At 44.4% G+C, this 27,149-nt stretch overlaps 1 protein-coding gene and 1 long non-coding RNA gene across 4 annotated transcripts; one reads left to right on the top strand and one right to left on the bottom strand.

Moving 5' to 3' along the window:
• Nucleotides 1–268: 268 nt before the first annotated feature.
• On the bottom strand, nt 269–12,411 carry LOC117235357. Of its 3 annotated transcripts, none has more exons than XM_033497301.1 (15): nt 12,170–12,411; nt 11,242–11,864; nt 10,322–11,106; nt 9,244–9,481; nt 7,736–7,790; nt 6,746–7,027; nt 6,079–6,384; nt 4,862–5,277; nt 4,569–4,781; nt 3,815–4,174; nt 3,484–3,601; nt 2,991–3,406; nt 2,677–2,916; nt 2,268–2,613; nt 269–1,789 (listed from the first exon to the last, which is right to left on the bottom strand). In XM_033497301.1, the coding sequence occupies exons 1-15, from the start codon at nt 12,407–12,409 to the stop codon at nt 1,535–1,537; spliced, it is 4,893 nt and encodes a 1,630-aa protein (XP_033353192.1). In that variant the 5' UTR covers nt 12,410–12,411; the 3' UTR covers nt 269–1,534. The 3 variants fall into 3 exon arrangements, with proteins under 3 accessions (XP_033353192.1, XP_033353193.1, XP_033353194.1); XM_033497302.1 differs by having other exon boundaries at nt 2,677–2,898; XM_033497303.1 differs by having other exon boundaries at nt 1,647–1,823.
• LOC117235361 lies at nt 10,378–27,149 on the top strand. The gene is made up of 3 exons (XR_004493661.1): nt 10,378–10,503; nt 10,856–10,979; nt 26,924–27,149. It is a non-coding gene; the product is annotated as an uncharacterized LOC117235361 (long non-coding RNA).

Here is a 27,149-nt window from a genome sequence, read left to right as displayed (position 1 = left end):
TGTTGGATTACCATGAAAACCAAGTATTAAGCAAAGTAAGTAAAACCAAGTATTAAGTAAGTATTAAGTATTAAGTAAAAAATAAATCAGTAATTCATAAATCAATATTAAAATTATGCTATCGTAAGATACCGCAGGAGTGGAAATAGGGAAACAGCCAGTGAACAAATAATATACTTTATTTTGTATATTGATTACAGCCACTTGGCCATGTTACAACCTACCAACAGTAATGTTAAAATTTCAATTTTTTTCCACTTTTTTTTTATTTTTTTACAATTTCTTTTGGTTTCGTATGTTCGAGCAAGATCTATGGTGGAAGATGAGTGCCGCTTTGCGTCAGTCGTGCGGACCTACTGAGATACAGTGTTCCAAAAATGAAACAAACTTCGTCTATATTTTAATGAGCGAGACTAGATCGACGAGCAGTCTTACGCTTTAAACGAAACATCTTAAAGATATATATATCGAAAACGTTTCACTAGACCGTTTTAAATCTCTTGAAAAAAATCGTTCCGTTAAAAATCTGACAAGCACGCTACAATACGGAACGCGACTCTCGCGTTCTGCAACTTTTTACTCGACTAATCGTTTTCGACGAAAGTACCGGGGCGTACTTTGAAATCGTTTACGAGACGAAGAAATAGTCTAGACTCGAAATTGTAAACCTAACCTTTCGTATCGTTACGCTAGATTCTATGAAAACAAGTCTGAACTTGTACGTGCTTAAATAGAATTCAAAAAACTTCGATAACTCGAATACTGGAAATTCTAATAACAAAGAAACGGCGATTGTTCTATCGTTTCCTTTCTCCTTCCTGTATCGACCGTTCTCCGAAGGTGGCACATCCCTTTGCATTTAAGAGGAATTTGTTCGTCTTCGACTTCGCAGTTTCCAAAATCGTCTGTCTCTGGACGTATGATGAATAGAAATAGTGTTTTGTGCTTTGGATCCCTTTTCAGGCATATACATCCTTAATAGTCTCGCGGCACGTTCTTCTTGCGATCTATCCGCGGCCTTTCCGCTTAAGAAACTAAACAGCTTCATGCTGCGTCGTTTTATTCTCAATCTGTATAAGAAATTTTTCTCCGTTCTAGAAGGGCTGGTGTCGTTCTGATCTTCCGAATCCTCGTCGAGTTTGCCTGTTTTTCGTTGAATTCCGAACAATTCCATCCGTCTTCTTCGCTCGTGTGTATATCGACGATCCCTCGTGTCTCTGAGTTCCGCCGACAAATATCCTTCCCTCTCTGCTTGTTCGGCTTCGATTCTTTCGGCATTTCTGCTCTCTCTAGTCTCCTCCGCCCTTCGCGCGACCGATTCCAGTTCCTTCAAACGTTCCGCCTCCTTCGAAATATCCGACGACGTAACCTCGGTCGTGCAAGTATCTTCGACGTCCGACAACTTTCTATGAAGATTCACTATCTTTCTCCGGAACTCTTCATCCTCCTGGCTCAATCTGGCGAAGATACGATCCCTGTCATTCCCATCGGAACTCATGCCGACGTTCTTCGACGTCGCCGTTTGAAACCGCTGTCACCACCATCCGACTTGATCCTTCGCGCTTCCAGACGAATCTTCCTCCTCCGGGAGTGGCTCTAACCTTTGCCTGCCCAGGAAACACCGCAACGAGCTGAGACTTCCACTGCCGAGTAACTGATCCATGTTCAGTTCCGACAAATTGCAGTCGTCGTTCTCAGACTCCTGGTCGACCTCGTCCTCCACCGACAGGTTTAGGCCGTAGTTATCTTCGCCAAAAGTAACGACGTTGCCTGAACCGATGGGCGGCGGCTAGGGAAGTCAGGCACAGTTGGGGCTAGTGATTCTTTGCAAACAAAAGGGCAAGCATTGTCATGCAGATGCGTGCGAAGCTTACCAACTAATTTTTGTCTCTTACTAACTGATTTAAATCGTTTACTCTCTCTCTCTCTCTCTCTCTTTCTCTCCCTCTAATTTTATTGCCTCGTTCGATCCCGTTATTTACTTTAATTGAAACTGAATGAAAATACAAACGGTCTCTTTTTAACCTCCCACGGTTTTAGATCGCAATACGACCATCGACTGTTTTGCGGTATAATGTAAGTGACAAGCTTTTACAAAAGCCGTGAGATCGGCGAAAGAAGCGAAGCTGAAGAGAAAGTAAGAATATCGCGCGCGCGTAATCGATTTTCAATCAGACTCGGGAATCTTTCGTGTCGTTGAATCGGTCGTGTTCCTAGCGATACCTTCGAATGCTATCGTATTACCGTAAAATGGTTTGTATCATTACCGAGCTCGCGGTGAAGCTTTCGTCGTCGGGGCCGCCAGAGGTTGGAGTTCCCCAGATATCGTCCCCCGAGGTAGCTCCGGACGTCGTTCCTTCCTCGTCGTTCGGGTCCAACGAGAATTCCGTTCTTTCAGGGGGGACCGGAGATTGAAGAAGGTATCCACCTATGCCTTCGCCGAGTTGTTCCAGTAACGACGATCTCTTACTGACTACGTAACTGCTTGCTCGAGCCGTCCACGCTCTTAAACCCGTAGGTGGAGACTCGGAATCTCGATTGTCATCGTCTGCTTGCTCTTCGAGCTCGTCGTCCTGATCCAAACTGCTCACGGTACCGAATCTTCTTAGAACTCTGGAAATTAACGAAATACCATTATCATCGATCTTTCGAACTTGCTTTCGCGTTAAACTTTACCTGTACGGTGGCTCGCCATCGCAATCAAGGTCGTCTTCGCTCCCATCTTCTGTGTTGCCATCGGCCGGAGTGTAAGATGGGCTGTTCCTTCCTGGGCTATCGTGCAATCCATTTCTAAGTCGATGCCTGGTGCAGAAGTCAGGCGTTGGCGGGACAACTGAGATCTTCGGAGGCAACGGAGAAAACGGATCTCTCGTCAAAGGCGGTGTTGGACAACCCGATCTACAATTGCACGCGCGTCTATCAGTGGACATCTCATTTACTACTTATTTCTATCATTTTGAGTTCTTCAGCAAAATCTATTTTCCTATTACCTGTGACATCGTCTGCAAATGTTGATCGAGCTGGTGGAATTTTCCTTGGAAGATGCGAGGCTGCCATTTTTCTTCGTGTTTACGCTGTTGGACTTGACGGTACTGAGGCTCGCGCTCGAAGCTGTACTCTGTTGCTCTATATCCGAACTCATTATTTCCGTTACAACATCCTCCGCTGTCGCGGTTCGTTCTCGACTCGGCTCGTTGCTGGTTTCTTTCGGGGCACGTGCCGCCAACTCCTCGGCCGTCCATTCCTCGATAGGAACTTCCTCGTTATCCGGTGGAGGAATTTGATGGGAATTGCGCACCCATTGAGCCAGATGATTGTCTCCCGTTGAACTTTTGACGATACTGTCAATACTGTCAACGGAGCGCGATTCCTTTTCCTCGTCCTGTTTCTGCGACTCCCTGGTAGTCTGTCCGAATTGAGAATACGTAAATAATTTGCTCGATTTCGAGTTAATCCTCAATTGTTTATCATTCGTTTACTCACTTGCGAACTTTCCGTAGGCTCCCTAATCGCTGCGTTGGTGAAATTGCTACCGGTGATGGGACTTTCTTCTGGACTGTCCTGACTCGGTGTTCCACCATAGCCTGTATTTACATAGATTCTAAAATATAACGAATTAGTACAGACAAGCGAAACTACCGAACGTTTCGATGTGACAAGCTTGTCGGAGTCTCGTTGAGCTCTGAACATGGTACGTGACGGTAAACCATATCTTTATAGCGTTCCTTTAAAAAGCTATTCAAACTGTCCGTGAATCGTACCTATCAGAATTCCTCGAAACTTGCGCATCTCGATGCGAGTAAAGGCTACTTACATCTGTCGCTGAAGAAGATTGTGCCAAACGGCCTTCAGTTCTGGTGTCGGTGCACGCAAAACTAAAACTCGTCGTCGCGGACGACTGTGAGGGCTGCAGCCACCGCTATTCACCTCCACGTGACCGTTCTCCGAGCTTCCGGAAGGATTGATAGCGATTTGCAGTCGAAATTCAGTGGGTCTTTTGCGGACGGTGAAACAAGCCTCGGCGATGTTCGATAGTCGTAGAGGCTCTTCGGTTACGAATAGAACGCGATCTCGGGAAACCCGAGCGAATACGAGAAGGTCGGTGAGAAGTAAGGCCCATGAGGGTTGCAGTCGTGCTCGACCCTCCACTTTTGCGAGCGCACCGCCGAATAACCTACGAAGATGCACGTAATCTTTTATACGATGCCAGAGCCACTTTCAGGCTGTGGTTACGTGTATTGGCGAATATACTACAACAATGAGGTATAATAGTTACAAAAAGTATTTTTTATTTATCATAATATCAAATTCCTGTAGTTGTATGAAAATACTACTAGATGGTTTGATATACTTCAATCTAATTGATTGATATGTGAATGCTATAACAAATGATAAATAATAAACGCACCGTGTGTATATAGATTCTGACGAATATACGTATACATTTGGTTTCTTATTCTTTACTTATCTTCAGGCGTATCGTTCGTCAGAGCGACGGTACTTCGGAACATTTAACCACTGTAACCACAGCCTCATTCTGATATTTTCGATACTTTTTCAAGACGCACCATTGTCTACCGGGCATGGCCAACGTGAACGGTTTGCATCTCGCGAAAACCAGTCGAGATTCAACTTCTTGCAGACTGAGCAAAGGTCTACCGGTATTGCGCGGTGGTTCCATCACACCGGCGTTAGCCGTCGCTTCTCTGTATCCCTGAGATAGATCTCTGGCTTGCTGGCAATTCCTTGGCGATGCCAGACCCAACAGTCTCGTCATCTCTCTAAGGACATTTCGAACGAATACACGACGTATAGCGAGCAAGATTTCAAGCATACGAGGATTTATGAATTTTAAACGAACCTGTAATGCTCCAGAGGCAAGAGCAAGACACCCGTCAAATCGGGTCGTCTCTTGTGCGGTACAGCAGGCTCGCAGACGAGCTTCGCGAATGCCGTGTTTCGTCTAAGAGCGACCAACAGGCAACACGCGCGTTGTAACCCGCTTAAGTATCTTCTATAGGCAGCGGTGATTCTTGGAACTCTACACAAGTAACTCTCGACTCCGCCACCTTCGTCTCGAATTTCCTCGGAGATCTTGAGCAACTCGTCGAGATTTTGGAAGAGGATCAAGTAATCCGCCGCGGAGAGAACATCGCGTCTCTCGGCTAAAGGCGCCAGAAAACGCGTTTGACCGCTTTTCAGGATTCCCCAGTACCGTGTTTCACGCACGGACAACTCCTCCTCCGGTGGTGCATCCGGGGCGAGGTTTGGAAACACCTGAACGCGTTCAATCGCAAAAGCCGTGGCATTCGTTCGATTTTAAACGAGGAAAAGGTTTGCAATTGTGCGGCATCGCATGCAGACAATTTTTACGTAAATCTATCGTTGTTCTCGGTTCATGCTCTGCAAGCGGATTCTATGTATCTCCAATCGGATTGTTCAGACGACGCAACGCAAGACGTGTCTTAGCATTAAGGGGATAGGGATGAAATAAATAAATAAAATACGAGAAATGCTTTTAAACAGAACTTGTTGAGCAACAAAAAAAAGAAAGACAACCGTTCAAGTTACATAATAAAACATAACTGTATCATAACTTAACCGTGTCCACCGACAAAGGAAACGGACACGCGCTATACATTACGCGTTCGCAGCAAAATACAAGATAGTCACGGAAAAGAATGTACACGAGTATCGCGCGACATGGCGTGCAACGTGAAACATAAAAATAAGCTCGAAAGAAAATGCAGCCCGCTGCGGCTTGCGAGAACTTCGTTCAAGGAGTAGGTAACATCCGATCGATTCGAATTCAAAGCGAATTTCCAATTCGATACAACTTATTAAACTAGCACGCAAAACATTTTGATCAACGCTACTCTGCGATTTCAACAAAGTCCATTAATCTAGTCGAAACCGCGAATGGAAGAATGATATGAAAAGTAAAAGTAAGTCAAGCGAAATCACGAGCAACCAAAGCCTTTTCGACCGCGCATATCCGAGCAAATCGTCCTCCGATCATTCGAACGAAACAACTTCGATACGAGTTTGCTATGTTCAGACTAGGACGCCTGTACCGACCTCGGCGTTAAACGCAACCGCATGATGTCCGCCACCGATCGATTGCTGCAGACTAACGTTCATCGAGTTAGGCCGGTGCATCGACGAATGAACGTTCCCCTTACGATAAACTTCCAAAATCAGTTGATTCGTGGCCGCCTGGATCAGTCCAAGAATCTCTTCCCGTGATCGCGTCACTACGTTCGTCATATCGACGAAGACTACGTGATCACCTGGCCTCAGACCGGATCGTTCCGCCGGGCTGCCAGGGTCCACGCGTTCCACGCGGGGCGGTCTTCCCCAGGAGAGCGAAAATCCCCATGGAACCTACAGTGGAAGAAACGTTCTGTCAAAAGTGTTAGAAAAGGACGGGCACAGGGGAAATAATAACGATCGGAAGAAATATCGAAGAGCCATGGGAGGGCTTTCCACGCGTTTGCTACAAAGGAGAGAGTTTCGACAGAGCTCGGCACGAGACTCGTTTAGCTAATGCCGTGGACAAAGCAGACTTTCAGAAAAGGCCTACTTAAACCCTGCTAGTAAGAGGACCCCTGTGATTCTGTTGGGGTAATTGCGTGAAACGACTATAACTTTCCGATATGTACATCGTCGTGTAGTGGAGACAGGTCTCTCTGTATAATCGTGCAGATGGAAGACACGTTGTTGCGAAAGGAAAAAAGAAACTCACCTGATTAGCCGCAGTTTGCCTTATCAGTCTCCTCGTAACGGTGCATGGTGTTCTGCCGCCTCTAGCAGTAAAACCCGGATGCAGAGGTAAGCCAGTCAAAGGATCGATAGGCTCTAATTCGAGATGCCTCAAATACGTCAGGTCTTCCGCTCCTGAATTATTATTATCTGGCTCTCCGTCCTTCGACAGGGGTGGCGAAACTCCGCAATCTTGTGGCAAACCGGCATAAGGGTTGCTCGTGTTCCGACCGGTTCCTGCCTCTAGCGGATGCCATGTCGCTTCCTAAAAATGAATAGTCGTTCAGTGAAACGTAAATTATCGAAAATACGACGATTCGTATGTTTGCGTCTCGACCCAAGTTACCGTGAACACCAACACGATGTTAATTCGCGATAGAAACTTTCCGCGAATCTTTATTACGAGTTCTCTCTCTAGGGCGTGAAATCGTATTTTAAACCGAAAATCCATCCCCATCGACGATTAATACGCGACTGTAAACTGAATTAAACGACAAAAATTCAACCCCGTCGCCGATACGTTCTCTTCCTTTCAACAGAACATGAATATTTTCAGCAAAACTCCAACCACGAAGAATACCACACAGTAAATGGCCACCACGATCATCTCTTGCTCGCGTGTCGTGGAACAACGTAAACGAACGATTTCGATTAAATTAGCGAGATATCGCGACGACACCTGCCACCTGCCACCTTTAACGAGGTCAAAGCGCAAGTGAATCTTTGCCAGGCAACGTTCCACTTACTTGCTTCGTAACGAGCTTAGCCCTGACCTTAAGCCAGGAAGACTTACAAATCCTAGCAAACAGCTGACGTACAGTCACGTATTAAACTTCCTCCTTGCCGAGACGCTATCAAATCCGAACGTTATTTTCGTGTTTCTTCCGTCTTAAACCGAGTGCAACCGATTCGAACTTATCTTCGTAAATACGTAGCTTGCGATTAAAAAATTAAAACGTTCAGACATATTTACCTTATCTTGAGACAGAGGTAGGGGTAGAGTCATACAGCCCAGCAGCTCGCTACGTCTGAAATGCGAAAAACGAAAACATGCGTGAATATACGCGTGTTATATTGGCTATGTGTACACAGCGTCGTGTATCTTATTGGTGTATCGTGTATCAGCTTGCATTGGATAGCAGTATCGGTGTTAGTCGAAACGTACGATAGACGACTGTGTAGTCGCTAGATAAACGGCGCACATACACACACACACACACGTACAAGTTTTAACTATTTACATTAGGTAGAGGGAAAAGGAAAAGGCAGACAGTTTCTGTGTTGTTTCCCGTATACCATTACAGAGACGCGCGGATGTTCGCGAGTGCACGTGGTGAACACGGTGCGCATGCTTCCAGAGAATCGATTCCCCTCCTACCGCAAGAAATCCGCACATAGCCCAGAAATTCGTTTTGATATTCGGATGGACCGTTGCTTCCGAACCCACGTAAAATTATCTGGATTCGAGCTGTCTCTTATCGACCGGTAAATTATCGTATTTCCACCCGAACATGGCCATCGTGTGGCGACATAATCTTTGCAGAAATTCGAACGTCGAACGATTGTATTCGAAGATAATAAAAACGAAGTAAAGAGTTTCGAATCGCGTTTAAAAAGGAGACGCGATAGGATGGCCGAGAACATTGGGAGCAGGGTTGCTTAGCTCGTTCGTCTTCCACTAACGAGACCAAGCCGTAGTTCTTGACCTCAATATTTTTTCCTCAGAGACAGCGCCTACTTCTGTGCCTTTTCATCGCGGAATGATACAGTCGCTTGATTGTCCCTTCGTGGAAACGGCTTCGTCCGTTGTATTTGTTCGTTCGTATGAATTTTTAATTCGTCGTGGTAGGAGAATATAGACGATCAATGTCTTTAACGAACATCGACAGGACACTTTTTCGTTGTAGCTACGCCACTGATAAACGCGTGCATCCATGTATCGTTGCACACGAACAGCATGCAGGAGATTCTAATATGAATATTCGACGACGCGTCTAACCATATAACTGACGTTACTCCTTTCTGGAAACTTGATGGCGAACGTTCTATAAATATTCCCAAACATTCTGCCGGAATGCACGCAAAGGTGGATTGCGTGAGATTAGTATCTCGCGCCGTGTACGAAGCGGCACTAACTATCGTTACCGGGTTAACCGATTATCATTTGGAAAGTGTTACCGGATAGTCGAAAGGCACGATAGCGAATCGTGCGATTATGAGTCAAGGCAACGTTGAGAATAACGCGAAGATGTTCTCGAAAGAGAGAGAGAGAGAGAGACAGACAGACAGACAGACAGAGAGAGAGAGAGAGAGAGAAAGAGAGAACGGCTCGCGTGTCCATTCCCGGCAGCCGACAAACCGACAGCAAATCGTTCCGGGGTCGAGCACGTTTCGACCGTCTACGACGAGGCTACGTTTGCTATCTCAACCTCCGAGCCCCTCTTTTACTACGTGCACACTTTCTTTTTCGAGCATGCTCACCTTGCACGACGATCCCTGTGCCAGACCGCGATGTCCAGGGACGTGGGCTTGCTGGTGTAGTGATTGTTGTTCACCGGGCAGGGTAGTATCAAGGTCTCGTGGAAAACGGGATTCGGTGTGGCTCTGTGTACCGCTGTTCTCTTCACCACTCCCTCACCGTTCGTATTCTTCAAACTCGCCTTCACGTAAGCGTGAACTGGACCCTCGTATGCCCTCCGTAGGTCCTTGCACCTTATCACTGCACGAAATAAAAAGACAGTCTCGTCAGGGCACCAGCCTTTTTCGATCGTCTTTATGTTTTCTGTCGCGAGATCGGTCACACGCTTGAACCGCGTACGATATTCGAGTTATTAGAGAACGTATCGTTCACGGAAGGGGGTGAAAGAAGTTGGAACGAACGAGGACTCGTTCTCCTTCCGGCTGACCGTTCCGTTGCACGCACTACGCGCATCGCTGGTGCCTGACCAATGCGGCACTCCTCTACTTGCTGCAACACGCTTCCACTCCGAGTGATTCCTCCTCGTTCTGCCAAACGAACGGTTACGAGAAACAAAAGATACGAACCGATTGGAAAATCGATGTGATTGGCAAGCTACAGCACGATGGTTCAACGAAATTTCTTAGCAGAATTTAGGTACTCGGAAGCGTGTGAACGAAGAAGCTGAGGAAGGGCAAGTCTCGGAGATTTTTCGAGGCTTGTTTACGCAAGGATGTGTACCGCGAAGAATCAATGTTGGTAGGCTTACTAACCGGGAGCCAATTGCCAGGAGGGTCTGTGGGTTACTGGCACAGTCGTCTATCGCGGGGTGCCAACTGAAACACCCCCTCTCGTGGCACGTGACTGGCGCATGCCTTTTCGCAACATTGTTTCAGGGACGTCTTCGCGGCGCGGATACCCTCGTGAATTTCTTTCCGATAAGATTAATGTATCTCATGGGTTTGATCGTTACTTCTTCGGAGATTTACTCGCGCGATTCGAATTTTATCAAAATAAACGTACAAAGTATACCGTAACCTATGCGTGCCTGAAACGAGAAACCTTCCAACAACTATCTTCTCCTTGATTTCCTATACTTACCTCGAACGTGTATTTGATCGCCCACGACGGAATACTCGATCTCGATCGATCCGTGACAATTTTGTCTCGGAGGTTCGCTTTCCGGGCTGAACTTGAGGCATCGTCTGACAGTCGCGACCAGCGGAGTCTCCGGTGTGTTGGACACCGAGTTCAGAAACGATTTCGAACTATGAAAGTCATCGGTAAGAGTCGATTTTGGACTATCCAGGTCCCAAGTATTCGCTTTCTTTCCAACTTCCTCGTCCTTGCGATCGTCGAGTTCACAGAACAGCCCTTTCGGTTCGAACACGCATTTCTCGTCCAAAGTAGTGTCCAAGTCGGTCTCCAAGGCGAGTTTCTTCACGTTTGGATTCACAGCTTCCATCAAGGTGTTCTGTGTCGTTGCTGATTTCGTGCCAGTGGACGGGCTGTGACTAGACGATCGTCTCTTTGCTCGCTTTCCATCGGAGATTTTCTCGGTATCCTTCCGATGCCGCTTCCTCCGTATACCTCGCTGTCTCTTCAAAGTGAATTCTCCATCGAGATCGTTCGTAGGCGAGGTAAACGCCCAAGACATCGGCGATGGATCCTCCAACAGTTGACTAGCCGAAGAGATGGAACTATCGTTGTGAGTCGTAGCTTCCTCGGCCACGGTTTCGTCTCGTTCCACGATCGTCTCGTAAGTATGATCGGATGCGGAGAAGTTTTCTTCCTCGCAACTACTCCCGAGAACCTTCTTCCTTTCTTCCACGTCTCCCAAAAGAATTTCCGCCACGGTTTTGCCAGTAAAATTTATTTCCTGCTCCCTGGACGACAAGGATGATAATAAAAGATAAAAAAAAAAAAAAGAAGACAGTAAATAGAAAAGTAACAAAGAACGTTGAAAAGGGATTTTGGGTAACAGAGGACCTGCGAAGTCCAAAGTTTTACGTGTCTCTTACCTGTTGAGAACTTCCGTAACCGCGTTGTCCATGTTCTCAAATTTAGGTAAGTCTTGGTCGATAGCCAGATTCGAAAGTTTCCCAGTTAAGGGCGTTTGACTATGACCATTGCCTTTCAAAGAGTTCACAGCAGAGGAAGTCTTGCTGTGGTACGGTGTCTTGCATCGAGCGTGAATTTTCGTGATCTTCGCCAGTTTCGGTAAATACGATATTTTCGAACAATCCGCGAACTTTGTTTTCCTCTCGTTCTGAGAATAAACTCGATTGTTCGAGAAGGGTACGGACTCAGCCTCCATCACGTCTTCGGGGCTGGTGGCCATCGAAATTTGTTGAAAAAAGTCAGAGACGTGCGATTGGAGATTCGCCCTGGCCTCGTTCACGATGTTTTGTGGTAGCTCGTTGTCACTTTGGAAATTCTTTGTTCTAGTTTTCATAAAGAGCGCCGGATCGGTTGGCAGGGTCAGAGCTGTCGAGCACTTGCTGCCCGGGGGAAAAAACGTTAACGGGCCGATATCGGCGTCGACCCTTGGCGTGCTTTGATAAAAACTCTCCGAGATCGATGATTTCCCCGGTTGCTGTGACATCGATTGACGTTTGTTCGCGCGCAAATTAGGCTTCGTTGCCTGAAACCAAACGATACGGCTTATCTCGCCTTCCAACTTCTATTTTCCACCTCTTAATTTTCCACGCAAAATCTGGGTCGTGATTTTCAACGATGTCGCTTCATAAAGCGTCGTCTCTGCCGAAGTCACATCGAGCAACATTGTGCCGAGATATTTTCAACAAATAGCATCTTATAGAAACATTTTGTTCGCATTGAAGCAACAAAAAGTTACTCGATGTCGATTCTTCGGTGGAAACGAGACTTTATTGAGAAGGAACAGGACAGACGCGACAAATAAAAATTCGAATGAGACGAGTTCGATACCTGAAAGTACGTTCTCAGGTCGCTACCGTGGCTCCTGCATCTTCTTCGACGAACCGGCGTCGTTCTCGCCGATATATTTTCGGCATTTTGACCAGGTACACCCCGAATTTTCGTCCCAGCAGCGGGAGGCGTGTTAGATAGATCTCGAAAAGGCCTACGGGGCGCCTTGTTCAAGTTAGGTGGACCGTGAGGCGTCGAGCTGCTCGCTGACAATGATCTCGAAACCGTCCACTTCAGCATCTCTAAAGGCAAAAAGCAAATCCCTAACTAAGCGGAACGCGTCTAACCCTTTCCACCCTTCCGCTAAAAAGCTTACAACAACTTTATCGATTTAACCGCGATACTGAACCACGGACGACCGCCGTTTCGATTACGTACACGAAACCAAACGATACTGCAGAATTTCAGACTGTCGTCGATAAAACGAAATTTATTTTTAACAATCAAATATTCCACTGAATTTTATGTATTTTTCGATTACACGGATTCTTCGCGAACATGGAAGGGAAGTCGGATTAGATAAAAGTTATTGGAATAAAATTAGATTAGATCAAACATCGACAAATAAATCCGTCAAATCTAACATTCTTGCAAAATTTTTTTATCCCAGAGAGTATGAATTTTCCAGTTATTCAGATTGCACGTGAATATGAAGGAGAAATTACGTAAGGCGTGCACGTGACGCAAAGAAACAGGATATCGCACGATCTTGCGTTAAAGGGATACAATCGCAGGAAGAAGGAGGGTGTCGGTAGAATTGTATCAACCATACGGGCTGCCGAAAATAAATGTCCGGTTTTAATTGGACAACAGGTCAAAAGTGGTGACAAAAAAAAGGAAAGAAGAGAGAAAAACCAGAAGAACAACAGAAAAACAGTGACGAAACTAGCAGATGCACCTGTCATGGCATACGGGAAACAGTAAAACAGGTGAAACCCATACACCTGATTCTATTTCACGACTTAACGCTTGCCTTAACGAACGGTTAAATGCCAGGCTAAGACTATTCATAGGCACATGCAGTGTTGCTCGTAGTAAAAGAGATTTGCCAAACTAAAGCGATGGAACTAACGAACAAACGGAATCGATGACACGGAGAAGGCTGTCCGTCCACAATTCGCTGGACCAAGTAATCATTGATTCGATTAGAACGATTGACTTTCGCTCTGTTAGCACAACTCGAATTCCTCCCTTGCTCCTCCGCAATTTCCTTTATTTCTACGACTCATTAGCGAAGCACGTGTAAAAGTTAACGAAGTTTGCGCAAAAGTTTTCTGCGATAAATCTTCCAATACGTTCGTGAATCATTTAGTGCGAGTGTAGGTACAGAAGTATGTGTAGAAAGTAGCGTGTAACTAATCTTGTTAACAACGTAAGATGTGTATTACGTTGTTGCAAGTTTCTAACGTTGGAAGCAAGTGTAACAGAAAAGTGTCAGCAGCAGCAGTAGCAGTACGTATTGGGTTTTCACTTTTAACGGTTCCTTCTGCAGGGTGGGGCGTACTGTATTGTGAATTAGGTATAAAAATGCATTCATTTACATACAGTCTGTTGCCATGCCACGCACGCGTTCTTCTATCGTAACACGCACTTTTCCACTATACGCGCGTTCACGTACTTTCGAGACCTGGTCTACCTGTGCGTTCTCCGTGCAGCGTCACGTTCTCGTGCTTGTACACGTACATGTGCAACGTTATGTGCAACCCCTCGGCTACGTATATACGATCGCTGGTAAAACAGCATGGGCACCTGCCCATATGGTGGCGATCACGTATAGCGTGCCTTCCATCTGGTCCCGCAAAGCACGATAGTTCGCTTGGTGTCGAAACACCGTCAACGAAACACGATCGTTATCTTCGCTTATTTTCAGCCGTCTTGCTTTAACGTATTACGTTCGGTATCTTTCGCGACCCTGTCTCGTACGTCTACTGTATTTCGCGCGCAACGAGCGTTAAGCTCGCGATATTGCCTCCGCCATCGTGAGAAACAACGCGAACGCTACATTAAGCATTCTGTGCTTATGTTTAAATAATTAACTCGATACTTGTTAAAGTGGAAGCAAAGAAGTTGCGACGAAAGCGCAACTGGTTCTCCTTGAGCGTTTGCGATTGGGAGATTAAAAACGGGAGACGACCCTTACGTTCGAATCGGTTGAAAAGTACAACCGGAACGTATTGAAGAAGCGCTTCCAAGGATTTAACCGACGATACGTTTTTAAAGATTGCACACGCGGTCTGGTCGAATGTTTTAAGGGAAGAAAACCAGTCGCGCGACACGCGCGGAACCTTTAAAACGTTTCGTATGTTCCAGACGGCGTACATACGGAGCTGAACAAGAAACGGAAAGCGGTATGTGCGTTATGCTCTTTGCATAATGCCCTGCGATTTGCACTAGCAATGAATCTCGAATGTAATTACAAAGTCGTCGAGCGCGCTGCACCTGCGATCTAGGTCGTGTTTCTCGATTGTGCTTCGAGTGGAAGGCGACACGGCAGCTTGAAACTTCGGTTAAGCTGTTTGCGTATGCTTTTTATTAGAAATGGGTCCTTGTGTTTTAACATAGTATTCGCGGAAACGAATAGAACCATTATATACACTGCCAGCCATAAGTATCAAACCACAAGAACGATATTTGGTACAAATCGAACATTGAAAACTGAATTTCTTACAAATTGAATCTTCCACCGATTTTATTTTCCAGGCATTTCACTATAAAACTGTTAGTGTTTGCACCACGTGTGCGTAGTGTTAAATACTAAGTAAAGTAAGGTTTGTTATTTTTCCAATACATTGAACGAGTAGAATACTCGTGGCTGATAGTGTATAGCATACAGGAGCATATTTTTATTCTAAAGAATCAGCAGATACATTATCATTTGTACGAAGAATCTGATATACTCTGCGGTGAAAACACAACTGATTGCAAAAAATATATATTTTGGCCTCTTAATAAGCAGCTGCAAGCTCGTGACGTAATTACAAGTCAAAGATAAATCTTAAGTGCTTGCGGGGCGGTGCGTCTAGAAAAGGGGACTTACAGTTCACCTGTAGCTCTTATCGTCTCATCTAACGATCACCGATATATGTGGTCAAACGACAAATGACCGCCATGGGAAGGAGACTTTCGTTGTTCGAAGCTAACGCGTACTGTGAACCAAAGGAAACAAGTGCTGAAAAAAGGGGTTCGATGAGGGATGTTGAAATATACTCTGATTTAGTCGGACCCTTACTCGGAAAGTACGTTATAACGTTGTACTCGATAACACATCTTGATTTAATAAAAATATATCGACTTGACTTAACCAAAATATAAAGGCAGATCGAAATTACGAACACTGTTCGAAAGTAGCTTGATGAGTATGAAGCAATTAGGACGAAATATTGAGTGTGCCTTGCATTAAGGGATTTGTGGTTTTCCGGGTCTCGCTCGTGCTTTTATTAACACGTTGCGGTTTGTTCCGAAGTTTCACAAACATTTCAATTCGCTTCTTCGGGGCAGCCCCAAAAAACGTACCAACAAGAACACGGGCGAAACTCGAAGAACCACAAATACGTCGTCTAAGCATCGTGAAAGTTTAAAATCCGGGATCGTAACTTCCTTAAAGCGAAGAGTTAAATCATCGTACGAACGGAACGAGGTAATTTCGGGGAAGGTGTTTTCGTTCGATGAACGAGTAGCAAGTGGGAAACTATAACATTAAATTGTTCCAGGCGCTTTAGTCCGCGCAGTTTGGATAAAACATGACCCATATCTGTCGCTTTTATAGGTTGTAAAGCATCCGCGCCAGGTCGTCGATACTTGCTACGTTCTTGGATCGTATCCTAAATGTAAAAAGGAGAGGGGTGGCTGGGTGGCCCCTCCGATCAGGTTTAATCCCTTTTTGCGCCCCCTTACTTATACGGACTCCCTTACCTAACCCTCTGCGTAGACCCCGCGAAGAACAAGACAGGATCGAGCTGAACACTTTCCTTCAACCGAGGAAAGGAATAAAATAGAGCGACGGTTAAAAACCTTAACATGCTTACAAGCACGCCAGACCCCTCTTTTCCTTAATGTATGCTGTAAAAGCTGTTTTTAACGACTTCGACATTGAACTCTTCTCGAGGATGAGAATTAACCGAAGAGTCCCCTTTATTATCTACCGACCTGATTTCTTTATTATCGTCCATCTAGCGAATCTTCGCGCCACATTCGAATGGAATCGATAATACGCTTCGTTTAAACGTGTTTCGATGTACTTTACATTCGAAAGGATTTCGCACGTCACTGAACAACACCGAGAGTCGCAGCAGACGAAACAGGGTAATGGGAATGAGATAACGCGAAGGCAATACAAAATCAGCTGGGAGTCCCCCTATTTACCGCCGTCGCCAGCCGCGCGATTAATTCGCGTGAAACGCGAAACAGATGCATCGCGAAAACCGCTGGCACAATGCGATTATTCACGGCTCGAGGAGAATAAAGAAGAAGGCATTAACGGTCACGATTCGGCTTCTTTCGCGAGCAGCCCCGAGGAAAACAAGAAACACCAAGATTCTTAGCACGAGTCTCGATCGGGACAGCCCCCTTCCACGCATGAAGGGACATCCACGGAAGAACCGATGCTACCCGTTCTTGCGAAATAAATCGCGGCACATTCGTTCGACCCAATGGACCCGATAATTTCGAAGATCGTGCAATGGGTATGATTTCAAGAGAGATATCAACTCGCTTCCCTGGTCGCAGAGAAAATCACTGAAAACGTTTGCGTGCGATTTGCAACGAACCTCTCTTCGGTGTTCCGCGCGCGAAGATACTCGAGACAACCGAACAGGAAGATGATCGTTCCAACGTGGAAGATAAAAATCGTGGATTCGAAAGATAAAGGGAAAGTCGTTGCCAAGAAGCTCGGAGTTGCACCGTGACAGAGATATCCGCGTGTGTAGAAGAAGTAAGAGGAAGACGAAAAACGAAGGAAGGGCAGGTGAGCACTTGGTACCTAATCCCTTTTGAAAACGTCGCAAACACACTAACGCGACAGCTACACGCACAAAGAGTATACGGGCTGCGTACAGATCGTGAGCGCTCCCTAAAAATAGTCTATTCATCGTGGCGAACACCCCCTTCCCCTTCCCATCCGTCGAGCCTTCCTTTTTCTTCTTCGGCTTCATCCGCGCTCTTCGCTCGGCTTAGCTTAGCTCCGAGACTCGGTTCTGATTTATATTGAATTGACCCCAGACACACCTTTTGCTGGTGACGTTTCTCTCGAAATGGTCCCGTGTCTCGTCGAGCATAGTTCTCGGTGGGGAGGGAACGAGTAAGGTGAGAGAGACGAGCGGATGCACGAGGCAAGAAAGAAGAAACGACTAAACCAAGGGGTCAGGGGGATTTTATAAGAGAGCCAGTCGAGGACAATCAAACGCGCATTCACAGCACCGACGTACTCGGTTTTTGGCAACAGAGCGAGACGAACAAGATCGAACGAAGGAAGGGAGATCGAAGAATCGGAGCAGGGCCGGGAAACCTGGAGAGGAAACGCGTCCAGAAGACAGACTTTCGGTTCGCGCTCTATTTCGAAGCACACCTGTCCTGAGTTTTGTCCTTCCTCCTGTTTCCGATTTTCTCTGCTGCATTTCCTTCCCTTCGAGATCGCAAACTTACGTAATATAGGTACCACTGCGATCTTGCAGCTTTGTGCTTTCCGATTTTTCATCTGTCGTTGCAACCAGACGGCGAATATTTATACAAATTCGTTTTTTACAGACACTTGTACAAAAGTAGGCATATCTATCTTTTAAACGTAACGTGAATTCCAATATCCATGATATTTTATACATTTCTGTATTTGCATATGCGTTTGCCTATTTCTGCTAATTTGCATTATGCATAAACGTAAACATCCACAGTCTTAGTCACCACCAATCGACCTTCAGTATCCTACAGGGGTGGATAGTCTTTGTTTATACACTTGGGGTTTCTGCTTCTCCACTGCACGTGGGTACGTTCCTCCCATTAAATTCTAAGGTCGTCTTGGCAATAGCGTGGACCATTTGCATAGACGATACCGGCAACTCTCAGATCCAATCTCACACATCTTTGATTCGACGATGAAAGAGTCGGTTCCAGCAAAAGAAAAAAACGGTCCGCCCTGGGCGCAAGGAATAAGAAATAGAAGGATATCAACGACGGAATAGACAACAAAAGAAACGCGTTTGGTTAATGGCGAATTGAAATTAAACTGGAAATTTGCAAATTGTAAAGGAAGTCGGGACCACGTTTCGTAACCGCTTACCCTTTAGCGACGGGCTAAAGCAGGCTGCGGACATTCAGGACGCGCCTCGAAAATAAGGCGGGAACAATAGAACGAAACGAGTCCTGGTGAACAAACGCCTGGCCATTTAAATAGAGGGATCCTCGAGAAAAGGTTCCTCGAGGTGGACCCACGGGGTCCCTGGAACTTCGACAGGAAAGTTTGTATAGGACCCACGACTAGCTTTGCTGGTTCCTTCGTTACGAGTCCCTTTCAGTGTTTTTTTTATCCTTCTTCTTCTTATTCCTCCTCTCTTCCAACCTCTTTCCTCGGTTCTTCTCTCTTTTTCCATTCTTTGACAGATGTACCGACCGGAGCCACGCGCGGTCACTTTCCTTCTTTTTTTCCATTTCTCTCATTCGCCGTCGCTTTACAGTGCACTAACCAAGCGACTCGTACTACCGGATCGTGCAGTCTTACAATTAGACGAGCTTCTAACATCACAGCGTTCGAGAGAGTACTTGACTTTGTCCAAGGAGCTACCAAATTCGATTGCAGCTACGTAAGAATGACCTTAACCCCTTTGTTGGATCGCGCTTCTACTTGTATTCCGATTTCATTCGATTCGAACCTCTTCGCGATTAATCGTTTGCCTATTTTTTGCACTGATCAAACAGTTTCGTTAGTCGCAGCGAGATTTTTTTAATTATTCTTATGTTTAGGAGACAAAGTCACGGTACTTCCTCCTCTTTTCGTTTTTCTTTAGAGCCTTATAAATCACTTCGGATGATTTCCAATAAACCATTTTCGAACTTTATCCATAGAACTTGGACGTAGCGGAAATCAATTATGAGTACGTCTAAGTAGTATAAATAAAAATAAATAAATTACGCGCAATTATTCTGTTAAAGACTGACACACGTAAGAAGTCTTCCTTCTTCGGTAGGAAATGACGATAATCATTATATTTATAGAAGAGTAGTTATCGATTCAAGTCGTTAACAATTCGGAATCGTCTGATATCGCGGTTACCGAAATGTCTTCGATTGATTCGAAGAGAAACATCCACTTCTAAAACATATGTTAAAAACGAGATACTAATTGAAGAAAATACCATCGAATTCCATAAACGATAAACATCGATCGTTGCATAAGATCCTCGTATGCAAAACGTGCAACATTTTTCAAGTTACTCGAGACTATAGCGGTAAACAAAAGAAAGTTCAAGATCGAAATGATACGAAAAAGTACCATAATTTTCCAAAATGGAATTACAAGAGTAGCGAATGAATATAATATACATCTGTCACCAATATAGTCGAAAATGTTTAGTACAAAAGTTATTGACATTTTTAAACTTTCTTTTATCCATCGCTGTTAATTTCAAAAAATTCAGCCTGTTCGAAGCCAGACTACTCGAACGGAAATATCTGGCAACTTTGTTCGTAAAGAAAGGCCGCCTCCTGGAAGATCTGGTACCGGCACAAAAAAGAGAAGCTATTCACCGTGTGTCCTTGAGCAGCAGGATTCGACTCGTACATCCAAAATCAGCTCCGGTATCAGTCACTTTTTTCGTACACAGATTTCAGCGTCGCAGCACATAATCCACGTTAGTGATAAGAGGAAACTATCGACGCTGACGAAGAGAAAACGCGGATCGCGAGGAAACGAAAGGTGCAGCAACGCGGCGAAGAGGTGTCGGATCGTGGCACTTCAACGGCTGGTTCTCTACTGACGTGGTGGGGTGAGGACGTGGGCCTTATGTAGGAAAGGGTCCCTAGGTGAGGCTACGAAACAGGAGAGACCGGCTGTCTCTTGCTCTATACAGTCTGTACTATACTCATATCCCCACTCTGAAGCCGTGACCTGATCCACGCCAGCCACTCCACTCGCCCCAGGTAGACGTTCGATGATCCGCGGCTCGAAGGTGCTGGTGGGTGTTTCAGGATTGTGAACCATCGGAATGTTAGCGACCGATAACGGGACGCCGATAAACATTTTCTAGGTAGGAACCTTGTTGCCATACTGTATCACAGATTATCGTATTTCTTATTTAATTTCATGATCTTCTCGCCAATTTGTTCAACTACCGTGCAAAGTCACGAACGACAAAGATCGGAGATAATATTTACAAAAGAGGAAGGAAACCCTGGATAAGTGAACTGCTTATTCGCCGAATCGGTTAAATTGTGGGAACCCTACAGATCGTAAAATAGGAGAAATTGACGAAATTATATCTTTGATGGGCAAAATAGTGTAAGTCAGAATTATTAGCTTTAAAGTGATATTCAGATCTCAGGCAAGGGAGCGAAAAAGAGGTGAGATCGATTTGAATCGTCAGAATCATGAACAAAAGACAGCATTGTAGAAAATATTAGCGTGCTTATCCTGTTGATCAAAATTTAGACACTTGTGCCTGTGACGTATACTTTGACGCGTTAGTTTAAAAAATTTAGCAAACTGGAATAATTAGCACTTTGGTCCTGAACGGATCAGATAAGGGTGACTTTTTGCGAGAAGAAACAAACGTGCAGTTATTTTTGCATGCACGAAACGTTTAACCACTCGACGGAATATAGCAATTGAGATCACCTAGGGTTTCGAGCAGGAAGTTAGATTACAATCTGAACGATTTATCGCATGTACTCTGTGCAATTCAGTACGCGTAGCACCCGTTGCCGTTTTGAATGCATCTGTGGCTCGTGCAAGAGAAAGGTATCAACGCGATCTGTTTACAAAGTTACAACGAACCCACGTCAGAGTGGTAGGTCCGTCGCGTGATTTCTAATCTCACGGTTGTTTTCTCCATAGAGAGCCTTAAGGTTCGACCCCTCGATGGACCAGGTAAAAGTATACCTACGTATATCTTACACAGACACGTCCGCGTTGAAAGCCTTTTCTGGTCAGGGCCGATGAATCTGAGGTATACCGCAAATGTTCGGTATTTGCACAATCGCTCGATATTCCTTCGAAAAAAGAAGGAACCACTTGCGCTGTCAGCAAAATTATTCGACAAACATAGTTTCTGGTAACGAGCGTTGTCAATACACACCGGTAGAAACGAGGAATTTTTCTCAGGCACGTGACAATCTTCCGGCCGTTACTTTTAAGAGAAGCAGCCGCCTTTCGATACAACAGCTCTTGAGAGAACAATCCGATTCTTTTGTGTACTCCCCCGCGCGTGCTGAGGGACCTCTGCTCCTTGCTTCAAAGACGCACGGTCCAATTACGACAACGTATTCGTCTTATTTTTTCGGGCACGAGCCGCTCGATCTCGGCTGCTTCTATAGGTCCGTCTATGGAAGTTCCTTTTATAGATCCAACAAGTTCCTTTCTACAGCTGACGACTTCTTCAAAAAAGCGATATTTACAGCAGCTATAAAAGATATTGGCGCATACCCTTACTTTCTAATGAATCGTTTTTTTTTTCTTTTATCAGGTTCTATACATTCCATTTTCGTAGTATAACATTTTTGTAATTAGATAAAAAGTACTATTAAATGATTAATCGCTTTGTAAACGCTACGATAAATACAGCGGTGTGTCAATATTTTTCATAGCCAAGTCTTTCTCGCTAATCTTCGTAACTTCTTTCGAGAATTTGCAAGTATCTAAACTTCGAGGCAGTCGTTTCCATTTTTCTGCAGTACCCGCGCAAATTGCCATAAGTAAAACGCGAAAGCGTAAAGACATCTCTATCGTGTGGTAGTTTTCATCTTTATCTGGAATCTTCTCCGGGAAAGTGAGAGGCGAGATGCTATTTACACAAAGAGTATTTCCTTGTCTCCTACTGGAAAGTCGAAAACTGTCGGATGACTCGCATGAGAGAAGCCACGAGAAGAGAGGGCAAAAGTAGAGGAAAACGTTGAAACGAAATTGGAACCGTTTCACGGTTTCATAGCTGCGGGACAGCTGCGTTTGTAGGTGCTTGTATGAGTTTTTACATAAGAGCAAAGCGTGCAAGAAAGAATATCGAACAGGGATCCCGAAGAATAAAGCGGTTTCATTACTGGCTGGCGAATGTCGATGCGGACACAAGGTCCCGCATATCCTCGCTCGTAATTAGAGACGGCTTATTTCTTTTGCTCTTATGCACGACGCGTAGCCACGCGTTTCAAGATCGAACAAAGAAGCTCAAGAGACGAGAACCCTTGACTCGTAATTAAAGCCCAGTCGATAACGTGTAGCAACGAATAAGGGAGGGAAACGTATCTATGAATCGGATGTATAAACTCTGATGCACCTGGTTCAGGCCAAGTAATTAGATACTTTGAAATGAAATCGAGAAACTTTTATAAATACGGGCGCTCATCCAGCTCATGGTGACTTCCATATTTTATATTTGCATCATGCGCAAGTTTGTCATTAGGGGACTTTTAATGCAATAAAATGAAAGTCAAAATAGGTGGAGAAATATTTTATATAGGAAATGGAAATATTTTTGGTTATCAACTTACGACTTACAAACATCACAGTCCCCTGAAATGAACAAAATACGTAGAACGTGATTTCGACTCATTCGCGGCTGCAGGGTTAAACGAAATATGTTCGCTTTCGGATTATCGTATTTTTAGAATCCACGCGTTTAATCGTACATAAATATTTATAAATCGCCAATGCAATAGAGCAATCTTTTAATTAGATAGAAAAAAGAGATAATTGTAAGAAGGACAGTTTTGAAGATGGACGGGATGAAGGTATAACGAATTGAAGAATCACTTTTGTCGTTCTAAAACAGTATAATTATGTAGGTTTCTCTTCGATCGATCATAAACAACGGTCAATAGTTTAAAAAAAATTGCACGAAAATACCTGTGGCATCGTCTTACGCGACAAAGCGATTTTAACGACTCTACCCCTCTCGTTTGACACGAGAAAAGGGGAAAGAAACCTCGTTCTAAAATAGATTTTTTGCCTCGAATTTCCTATGCTTCGAAAAAAACCCCCGCAAGAGGACACACACCTCGATGATTCACCCTAGTTTTTCTCAAGTTTCCTGAAGCGGGAGCAGAAGGTACCTACCTTTGCCAAATTAGAGCGAGGCGCGATTGTCCGGAATCGTGCGACTGGAAACGAATCGACGAGATTTTTTTCAAGAGTAGGCGAATGGGACTTTTGGAAGGGAGAAACCTCGTTTTCTTCCGCATCGCTTTCTCTCTTTCTTCCTCTTGTTCTCTTCCTCTGTATCTTTCTATTTTTATTTCCCCTCTCTTTCTTCTTTGACACGTTCGAGCTTATAGAAATATAACTTTTTAAATTCCCACGTCCATCATGCACCTATCGAAAAGCACGTCCCATTAAACGGTATTTCGTCCTTCGTAGTGAAAGCCCCGCTAAACACGTTCTTGTTTAGCTTTCTTGCTATTCGAATTAACAGCACGCGAGCTATAGGTCACCAGAGACCTACCCGATATCGTATTTTATTTTCCGAAACCGATCTAATCCTCCTATACTTTGGGGCGAGGCGACGATTTGATTGACATCTTTGTAAGAAATTTCTCTCCATAAAGCTGGTATAAATTCTTCAATCATACGTTCCATTGAAGATGTCGTTTGAACGAAACTGACCCAATCTTTCTCGCTTTTTGTTACGATCTCCGTATGGTCTCGATAATAAACCGAAACGTTTCGTTGTCTTGGTAGCAACATTCCACAAACTAAACATCGACGAAAAATCTAGAATAATTAATATAGCAGCTGCGGAAATGACACACACGCGAGCAACCTAAAGAATACAAAGACAGCTGCGCTAGAGAATTATTATCATAGAACACGACGATTTTCCTTGCTTTTTTCTTTATACCGATCGATAAATTACCAGGGAAAGGCGTAATTTGCGTTTCTATCCTGTCCAACGATAGTAAATTCTCAGAGATCGTACAAGTTAGCCATGAAAAAAGATCAATTAGCCGGTTCTGATTAAGAGTTACGTGGCAATAAACATGTCACGATGGGAACGAGACAACTGAGAGAAAAAGGTCGCAGAAGTATTTATTAGAAGCCCAATACGGGGGAGATAGGAGTTCCCTTTGCCACTGTAATCGGCTATTGTATCGTTATTTCTAAGCCGTTAAGCCGACCGAAGGATTTCTTTTCCAGGAGGCAGGCGCCATTCTACTGCCTGCGCAACATTTTTTTCCTAACTTATTGTCTCTTACTTTCACCGCCACCCTTGACACCCGAATCGAACCTTCTGGAATTATGATCTTACTTTCGCTCGCGTATTGAGAAAATACAAGAACGATCATGAGTTTCTACCGTGAACTATCCTCGATCGTGACATCGTTGTAGAAAACTTCCAGATGAAAGTACACACGGAATCTCGTTTATGTGGACAGAGACACGAGAACAAGAGACAAAGTAATTCGGATAATTGAGTAGACCCGGTAACAGTTGGTCGTTACAATAGAAAATAGCAGCTGATAGTACAGGCTCAGTTGTAAGTTCGTATATCCGAAACTGTGCATTAACTCGTGTCTATAAATAAGATAAACGAGATAAAATTTCGTCATGTTCCCAGGACGCGTTTTATCAAAGAGTGAAACCGTTGTGTGTGAAACTAATCAAAACGCGATATCAAAAATGTAAAACACAGGTCGATCAGAGCTGTGACCAGCCGTCGATGAAATTGAATATTCATGCACGATCTCGGTCTTTCCTCTTGCCAAAAAGTAGCGTGTAACAGAACAATGCACGTGGTCATAAATCGTGGCAGGTGGTAATCCTGATTCATGCTTCGTTCCAGTATTAACCACGTTAATCCATCGTAGCTGCGGCAACGTCGATCGATCCTAATTTATGCGCGGCATTCTCTGGAACGTAAAGGTTCCATCGACCTATCCTACCGTGGAACAAGCGAGATAGCTTCGACTCGCAGGGCCCATGTACGCCCATTACGAGTCAAGCGGCCGGTGTTTCGATTAAATGAATTTGGATAGAAAGTCAAAAGGAGGGAACGGCGGCGGTATTTGTTGCGATCGAGAGATTAGAGTTCCATGCACGAAAGTGTTTCGACCCCCTTATCGGTTAAATCGGTTGTGGCTTGGGAGGGAGGGGCGGAGGCAACGTGCATTTATGTTCGTAAAACGTGTCGCGTAATCGGCTGAGAGGCTTATTTTTCAAAAGAGTCGGCAACGTTTCGCGAATAAAGTGACCAGATTGCAATCCTTCCTCCTCGAACGACAAACAGCGTCATTTAACCCTTCCGCAATATGAATGGCTTTATGAATTTTTTATCGAAAATTATGTTAATAAAGTACGGGAGACTTTTAGCCTTTACCCAGTAAAGATATTGATAAAACAGGCAAGTTTTCATAGTAAACTTTCATAGTAAACACGAATGACCATATGAATTTTGTATCGAGAATTATATTAAGGAAATATGAAAAATGTTGATCTGTCAGCGAAGATATTGATAGAATAATCAAGATCGCATGGTAGATTATGCTTGCGCGTGAAATGTCACCGTGTTGCCGTTAATATAAAAATTGTCTCGGAAATTTGATCGGAGCACGAGGAATCGTTTTTCAGTTGGTCGCAAGGGATGTCTCGATGATCGTTCGAACAGGGTTCAAACGTTTCATCAACCCCTTTAATATCCGCGAACCCTGATTTCGCAGAAAGAATTTGTCTATGGAACGGTTCTGTACATCCCGGTAGTCACAAAAGCAGTAGGGTTTCCTGAAGAGACTCGAGAGCTCGTTCATGGGGGTTGTTTTCAAATACTGTCCCAGTTGTGAAGATATTATCGACCCCTCTTCGTGCTTTTCATGTTCCTTGAGAGTCTGGACCTCGTTCGCGATCAAAGGGTTGAGCAAGAAAGAACCTATTCAAAGTCAATCTATGAGGCCAATTTTCGAAAATGATCTGGGAAATATTACGTGTATCTTTGAAAGCGAAAATGCATACAGCCTTAGTAACAGGTGAACTTGAAACCATACTATATTCATCTTATCTTTCCTTATCTCTCATCTTATATCCCTGTAATTCTTACATAATATTTCCATTTAAAACTATTTACTGTTATATATTGCCTGTTCGACATTCGTTTCGCCATTTCAAGTAAAGTTAATTCGTGGAAAAGATAGAAAAAATCCGGCTAGTCGAGTAGCACACGTGCGGGTCTCTTTCTCTCTCTCTCTTTCTCTCTTTTTCTCCCTGCCACGGGATATATCGAAGGAGACGGTTAGCAAAGCTAACTCTCCCATGGGAGCATCTCTCTCGACTTACGAACACGAGGATTCTGCTTCCGTTACGAAAATAAAATGCAACCGGGAGAAGCGCCGCGAACCGTATCACCTCTCGAACAAACAAGAAGAACAAAATCATTTGATTGTACCGCCAACAGATATTACGGTTCCTCGTGGGTTCCTCTCGTCTTGCCTCCAAATTAAACTATTATACATAAGAAGCTTGTCGTGCAAAAGGATGAACGAACCTCTTGCAATTTTTGTCGTGTTGTATTTCCAAGTTTTGTGAGAATATAAACTTCTGCTCTTAAGAAATAAACATTCTATATATTTTAGACTTTGTAGATAGAATCTACGCAAGATGAGGAGATTTCAGCTCACGCGGTATAGAATATAATCACCGTTTAAGAGGATGCTGGAGGATTGACCATAAATTTAATCTCAACTGGGTTACTGGCAAGAGTTCAGTGATGGCAATAGAATAACCACATGATCAAGAAAGGCTGATCGAAGGACGAGTGTATGGGAAAACAGGTCGTAGGGAAGCGTCGTTATCGAGTGA

Source organism: Bombus vosnesenskii, unplaced genomic scaffold (assembly GCF_011952255.1).
Source record: "Bombus vosnesenskii isolate JDL3184/JDL3185 unplaced genomic scaffold, Bvos_JDL3184-5_v1.1 scf7180000013316, whole genome shotgun sequence".
In the NCBI taxonomy this organism is placed as follows: Eukaryota; Metazoa; Arthropoda; class Insecta; order Hymenoptera; family Apidae; genus Bombus; species Bombus vosnesenskii.
Note: the sequence above shows the minus strand (reverse complement) of the source record. Positions and strands in the feature narration are given on the sequence as shown.

Excerpts from the sequence above, each read along its gene's own strand:
- LOC117235357 (XM_033497301.1), bottom strand. The coding sequence starts at position 12,409 with ATGCTGAAGTGGACGGTTTCGAGATCATTGTCAGCGAGCAGCTCGACG. Across the intron at positions 7,791-9,243 it reads CACAGGGATCGTCGTGCAAG|ACGTAGCGAGCTGCTGGGCT; the intron begins GTGAGCATGCTC and ends TTCGCATTTCAG. Across the intron at positions 3,602-3,814 it reads AATCTTCTTCAGCGACAGAT|AATCTATGTAAATACAGGCT; the intron begins GTAAGTAGCCTT and ends GTTATATTTTAG.